This window comes from Malania oleifera, chromosome 3, assembly GCF_029873635.1.
Source record: "Malania oleifera isolate guangnan ecotype guangnan chromosome 3, ASM2987363v1, whole genome shotgun sequence".
Lineage (NCBI taxonomy): Eukaryota > Viridiplantae > Streptophyta > Magnoliopsida > Santalales > Ximeniaceae > Malania > Malania oleifera.
The window spans coordinates 126,248,135-126,255,575 of NC_080419.1; the positions used below are offsets into that span (position 1 = coordinate 126,248,135).

At 36.1% G+C, this 7,441-nt stretch overlaps 1 protein-coding gene across 1 annotated transcript; it reads right to left on the reverse strand.

Annotated features, from left to right (window-relative positions):
* Positions 1–573: 573 nt before the first annotated feature.
* On the reverse strand, positions 574–1,044 carry LOC131151561 (uncharacterized mitochondrial protein AtMg00810-like). The gene is made up of 2 exons (XM_058102800.1): positions 889–1,044; positions 574–816 (listed from the first exon to the last, which is right to left on the reverse strand). The coding sequence occupies exons 1-2, from the start codon at positions 1,042–1,044 to the stop codon at positions 574–576; spliced, it is 399 nt and encodes a 132-aa protein (XP_057958783.1).
* Between the last annotated feature and the right edge of the window lie 6,397 nt (positions 1,045–7,441).

The window sequence follows — 7,441 nt, forward strand, 5'->3', positions numbered from 1 at the left end:
ATATTCAGTTTGCATTACATCCATCCATCTCATACTTTTAGATGCTTAAGGAATTTCTTAGTATTAGAAATATTAAACAAATATTATTGTATTTCTTGTGTCTAATAGTATATATGGGTGCTTATTTATATAGGAGGCACAGAGTGTTGTACAAGTAAAAAGGAGTGTAGTACAAGTAATAAGAGTATAGTACAAGCAGTACAAGTACAGTAAAAGTAATAAGAGTATAGTACAAGTAAATAATAGTTGGACTTCATCCCAAAGCCTAATACACGTTAACAGTCCCTCTCAAACTTAAGGTGGGTGGGAGACTAGCTTGAGGATATCAACTAAAGCACAATGAGGTCCCTTAGAATGTGACTTGGTGAAGAAATCTGCAAACTGAACTTTAGAAGAAATTAAGAAGAGTTTGAGAGCACCATGGACAAGATGATAACGGATAAAATGACAATCAATCTCGATGTATTTAGTCTATTCATGGAAGACATCATTGTGAGCAATGTGAATGACACTTTGATTGTAACAATAAAGAGGAGTAACAGAGGATGTGGACACACCTAAGTCCTTAAGAAGTCATTGTAGCCAAAGGAGCTCATATGTGCTATCAGCAAGGGCACGATATTCTACTTCAGTACTAGAGCGGGCCACAAGAGTTTGTTTCTTACTTCGCCAAGAAATTAGAGAAATGCCATAAAGAAAACAATAACCAGTGGTGGATCTGCGATCAGTGGGATCTCCTGCCCAATCAACATCATAGAATGCACGGAGAACAAACAGAAACTGAGCAGAGTAGAAAAGGTCATGGAAGATAGTGTCCTTTAGATATCAAAGAATGTGTAGAACAACAACATAGTGAGTTGAACGTGGAGCAGACAAATACTAGCTCACTTGGTGAACAACATAAAAGATGTTTGGACAAGTGACAGTGAGATAAACTAGGCTGCCAACCAAGTGTCTGTAAAGAGAGGGATTAGACAATGGTTTCTTCCCCTCCCCTGAGGGAGTCAGATGCGCATTAAGTTCAATTGGAGTGTCAACAGTCATGCTATCGATAAATCTAGCTCGAGACAATAGTCCAGATGCATACTTGGCTTAAGAAATGTAAAGATCATTTGTGGAATGAGTGATTTCAAGACCCAAGAATTAGCTGAGATGACCAAGATCTTTCCTATCAAACTTCTGACTGAGAAAATCCTTGAGTTCTAAAAAATCACTAAGGTCATCACCATTTATGATCATATCATCCACATATAGGAGAAGCAAAATGGTGCCTTTGTCAGTACGACGAAGAAATAAGGCGGAATCATAAGGACTGATAGTGTAACCCAAGCGAAAGATGGTGGAGCTGAACTTGGAAAACCAAGCTCGTGGATCTTGTTTAAGACCATAAAGTGCATGTCGAATGTGACAAACCTTGTTTGGTTCAACATAAAGGCCAGGTGGAGGTTGCTTATAAACTTCTTCACTTAACTCCTCATTAAGGAAGACATTTTTGACATCCATCTGAAAAGGTCCCACTTACTAGCAGTAGCAACAACTAGGAGGGCACAGATAGATGAGATACAAGAAATTGGAGCAAAGGTCTCCTCATAATCAATATCGTACTCTTGTGTAAAGCCTTTTGCAACAAGATGAGCCTTATAGCGCTCAATGGGCCCATTAGAGTGAGTCTTGATCTTGTAGATCCACTTACAACCAACAACAGACTTTCTAGGAGAGAGAGTAATCAAATCCCAAGTATGGTTCTTAGATAATGCATCATGTTCCTTTTTCATTGCAATCTACCATAAAGGGTCAGTGGAGGCCTCACGATAGGTGTGAGGCTTGTGCAGTGTAGCAAGGGCAGTGTAACAATGATGGTCCTGTGTGCATTTTGGTTACTCATTTGGGGGGATCTGATGGGTAAAATTATGAGTTTTTCATGTTATAGTTTTGGGAAAAGGGGGTATTGGGTTGCATCCTTGGTTTTGTTGAAAACCATATGTATATGGTGATTTATACTGTGTAATAAGGATGGTCGTGCCTTGACTTTATACTAAACTGTATATGTTTCGAAAACATGATTTTCGAATTTCCAAATGGGTGTGGTTTGTTTGGTTATATGAGCATGCATGATTGTATTTTATTGAAATGCAATAGGAACTAAGTTCCGAGTTGTTCCAGCTACTGAAAGAGTGTCAGACTCTATATCCGTGGGAGTATGAAATCGCTAGGCCATGTTTGGCAAGAGTGTCCGACTCTATATCTGAGGGTTTGAGCCTTACCGGCTGATCACTGAAAGGTGTAGATCCACCAATTTGTGCCATTATGATACCATGGGAGCCTAGGGTTCGCCATGTGCCGGGGACACCGTGTATCATGGGCTGGCTACTGGCCGAAGGGTGTGACGACATCGGGTTGATCATGTGTGCGTGTGCGTGTATGCATTGTACTGGAATCGTTTTGTGAAAATACTGGAATTGCATTTAATTTTGTATGTTTTGATGTCATGATAACACTCAAATGTCATACACCGATATAACCTGTATCTGCCCTTATTGAGAGGTGTCTCACCCTTACTGTATGTATATATTTTTCAGGTCCTTCAAGTAAACGCAACTAGCGTCCTTATGTGGGAGCGTAGTGGTCAGTGTACTGCGAGAGGTACTTGGGTAAGTACTAGGACTATATCGGGTGGTCATTTGTGGTTTTGCCTGATACTCGGGGTTGTATTTTGTATCATGGTTCCTAGATTCTTTTGTATAGACTCTGATATGGTACAGAACATGTATAAAAAGACTATTTTGTGCTGTGTATATTCTGGATGTGTATGTGAATATATATAGGATGCCTGAGAACCCCACGGGGTCAGACCCTCATTCGTAGTTATGTATCTTGATTTTGTGTGATACAAGGACAGGTCAGGTTACTTTTTCACCCTCGGGTCCAATTATTAGGTTCGGGGCGTGACAAGCAATAAGAGTGTAATACAAACAGTACAAGTGTAGTACAAGTAATAAGAGTGTAGTACAAGTAAATAAGGGTTGGGCTTCAACCCAAAGGCTAATACACGTTAACAATTTAAAAAATGAAAGTAGCAATTCCGACAATTATTTGTTGGGAGATTTGGAAGGAAATGGAAGAATCTCCAGGAAAAAATACTCCACAGTTTCAATAATATATTATCGATGTTTATCAAATCTGTTCCATTGGACTAGGTCTAATACCTTTCTTGCATTTTTAGATTGGGAAAAGCTTGCTTCTATATTTACTAAATTGGTAGGGTGATCTCACTCACGTCTCCTATCTCTATTTTCTTTCTTTATTTGGATGAGCCGAACTACTTCTCCCTTTTAATGAAGTTACCTTTTAAATAAATAAAAAAAGCATCCATCCATCTCATCCTCATGTCCACTCAATCACACATGGCGTCCCTGCCTCATAATAATACACAATATTCCCACAAAATTAATACACAATATATATATATATATATATATATAACCTTTTTAACTTTTCATAACATCTCTATGTTGTTATAGAATGGCCTTTTTTTCGCTACGTATATGATTGTATTTGGATGCATTTAGGGTGTCTAGAAACCCCACGGGGTCAGACCCTCATCCATTGTACTGTATCTTTGGATGTTTGATCTGATACAAGGACAGGTTAGATTACATTTTCACCCCTCAGGTCCCATTTCCAAGTTCGGGCGTGACACTATCTCTCTAGATTTCTTCGTCGTATGTAGCGGGAATCGTAGATCCGATGTTACCACAAGGAACAGGGAAGGATTCTCTACAAATTCTATGGATTAGATCGTTGATACGGGTATCTTCGGGTTTTGGCTCGGAATTGAGGTAAGGCTCGGTTTTCAAATCTGATCCTGTAGTTGTGTAGAGAATAGTTTTGTGAGCATATTTTGTATTATAGTATGTAGGTTTTGGAACTCGGTTCGTTGTTTAGGGGCTTTCGAGTTCGGGATTTGTCATTTGAGGAAAGGTAAGGGGATTTAATTTATGTCGGTTATTTTTTAAATCGGATTCTGTAGAACTGTGGTTCACAGTCCTGTGTGCATTTTGGTTACTCATTTGGGAGGATATGATGGGTAAAGTTATGGGTTTTTCAGGTTATAGTTTTGGGAAAAAGGGGGTATTGGGTTGCATCCTTGGTTTTGTTGAAAATCGTATGTATATGGTGATTTATGCTGTGTAATAAGGATGGTCGTGCCTTGACTTTATATTAAACTGTATATGTTTGGAAAACATGATTTTCGGATTTTCAAATGGGTGTGGTTTATTTGGTTATATGAGCACGTATGGTTGTGTTTTATTGAAATGCAATATGAACTGGGTTCCGAGTTGTTCCACGTACTGAAAGAGTGTCCGGCTCTATATCCGTGGGCGTATGAAATCACTAGACCATATTTGGCAAGAGTATCCGACTCTATATCCGAGGGTTTGAGCCTTACCAGGTGATCACCCAAGGGTGTGGATCCACCAGTTTGTGCCAATACGATGCCATGGGAGCCTAGGGTTCGCCATGTGCCAGGGACGTCGTGTATCGCGGGCCGACTACGAGCCGAAGGGTGTGATGACACCAGGTTGATCATGTGTGTGTGTGCGTGTATACACTGTACTGGAACTGTTTTTTGAAAATACTAGAATTGCATTAACTGTGTATGTTTTGCTGTCATGATAACACTCAAATGCCACACACCAATATAACATGTATCTGCCCTTACTGAGAGGTGTCTCACCCTTACTGTACGTATATATTTTTCAGGTCCTTCGAGTAACCGCAACTAGCGTCTTTATGTGGGAGTGTAGTGGTCAATGTACAGCGAGAGGTACTTTGGTAAGTATTAGGATTGTATCGGGTGGTCATTTGTGGTTTTGGTTGACACCCGGGGTTGTATTTTGTATTATGGTTCCTAGTTCATTTTGTATAGATTCTGGTATGGTACAGAATATGTATAGAAAGACCGTTTTTCGCTGTGTATATTCTGGATGTGTATGTGAATATGTATAGGGTGCTTGAGAACCCACGAGGTTGGACCCTTATTCGTAGTTCTGTATCTTGATTTTGTGTGATACAAGGATAGGTTATGTTACTTTTTCACTCTCGGGTCCAATTATTGGGTTCGAGGTGTGACAAGTAATAAGAGTGTAATACAAACAGTACAAGTCTAGTACAAGTAATAAGAGTGTAGTACAAATAAATAAGGGTTGGGCTTCAACCCAAAGGCTAATACACGTTAACACTTAGAAAAATGAAAGTAGCAATTCTGACAATTATTTGTTGGGAGATTTGGAATGAGAGAAATGAAAGAATTTTCAGGAAAAAATACTCCACGGTCTCAATAATGTATGATTGATGTTTATCAAATTTGTTCCATTGGATTAGGTCTAATACCTTTCTGGCATTTTTAGATTGGGAAGAGCTTGCTTGTATTTTTACTAAATTGGTAGGGTGATCTCACTCACGTCTCCTATCTCTATTTTCTTTCTTTGTTTGGATGAGCCAAACTGCTTCTCCCTTTTAATGAAGTTACTCTTTTAAAAGAGAAAAAAAAAAAACCATTCATCCATCTCATCCTCATGTCCACTCAATCACACATGACGTCCTGCCTCATAATAATATACAATATTCCCACTTAATTAATTATTATTAATTTATATTTATTTCTTAATTATATATTTATGTTCACTAATTAGTTAATTGTTGAATCAAGCAAGCAATTAAATAATATATATATACATATATATTAATTAAGGATTATATTTATTTATTTAAAAAAGTAATTTAATTGTTAGATCCTTCAATCTCCAATATATAAAAGTGTGTGTTGCGTGTGTATCGAAAAATCTAATTAATTAATTTCTCTATGTTATTAATTGTGTGTGTTAATTATTAAGTACGTACAAAATAATGGGTACACTTCATCAATCCAAATATATAATCATTGCGAATCAAGTGCATTCGTGTGTGTGGATAATGAAACAAAATACGCATAATGCATGAATTAATGAATAGAGCAAATGCATGTATGGACTTAATTAATTAATTAATACTTTTAAAAATATTTAATATTTGGACGTGCATCCACATAAGGTAGAATCCGTGGATGTGGGATCTATCTTCTTGTATGCGTGTAGGACAGTACTATCAGTATACGAATATATGCGACACAATCTAATAATATTGGTTTATAGGCCAGTTAGGCAAGCTCAAGTGTTAAGGGTGATTTTTGATTTTGATGATCCCAAAGTCACAGATTTGATTTTTTTCTTAAGACATTATGCCGGTAAATTACCAGCAGTGCGTCAATAGATAGATAACTTTCACTCTCTCAGATTTAATGTCGCACTATAATGTCCAAAGTGATGCAATGATGGTTACAATCCCCAGATTATAAAAAAAAATAAAATCAATTTATACTTAAATAATATAGGACTTTCATCCCATTCGATTCACACTCTAATATTGATCGACCAAATTAATCTCCTTAATTAATTAATTAGAGCCGCCAATGCGTCCCCCCAAACCCCCCCCCCCCCCCCCACCCCCACCATTGGATTTCTATTATATATTGCGTACTATAATCTAACTAATGTGTATATAAATTTGTGTTTGGTAGAATGGATTTTAAATTTTACATTTGGTCGAACTTAGGATAATTTTATACTACATTTGATTATAAACCTCTCTTAAGATTTATTAAAAAAATATTGCATTCCCTTTATATCTAGTTAGTAAAAAGATAAGCTTTTTGAGTGGGCATATAAATGTCGCAAAAATTAAATATTAGGAAATGTTTATGAGATCATTGAAATATGAGGTTTGTGGGATTTTTGAAACTCTAATTAGGGGAGGTCATTGTTTTTTATTAAAGTTTAAAGGGAAATCCCTATCTTTTACCTAAATTTAAATAATTTAAATTTAAATTTAAAATTCAAACTCTTAAACACAAGAAAAGAGAACATCTAACGCAAGTTATATTGTAAAATTTTGGTATTACCAATAAAAATTAAAGATATTGAAAGTAGAAATGAAAATAAAAAATCAAAAACTAAAACTAAATATGAAAAATCAATAACATGCTTGGTTAATATTTGTAAAACTAAAATAAATTAAAAACTTAATTAAAGAGCTTTCATTTTTGTCTTTAAAAATATGATTAAATAATAAAATTACAAAAATAATACACATTAAAAAATACTATAATAAAAATTAAAATTAGGATAAAAAACACTAACCTCCTTTGAGATTTGGTAAAAAGACAATAACCTCCCCTGCAGTTTCAAAAATTTTAGAGACTTCCTATGAGGTTTTAAGAATTCCAAGGATCTCCCCTAAGCTTTGTAAAAAAGACACAAATCTCTTATTATATTTTGAAAAAAAATAAGTTTTTTTAGGGGGGATTATATCTCTTTGACAAATTTCAGGAGAGGTTTGTGAC

Bases quoted from the DNA above. Each gene is read 5' to 3' on its own strand.
- LOC131151561 (XM_058102800.1), bottom strand. From the start codon at position 1,044: ATGACTGTTGACACTCCAATTGAACTTAATGCGCATCTGACTCCCTCA. The intron at 817-888 runs GTGAGCTAGTAT...TGATATCTAAAG, and splicing joins TCTTTTATGTTGTTCACCAA to GACACTATCTTCCATGACCT.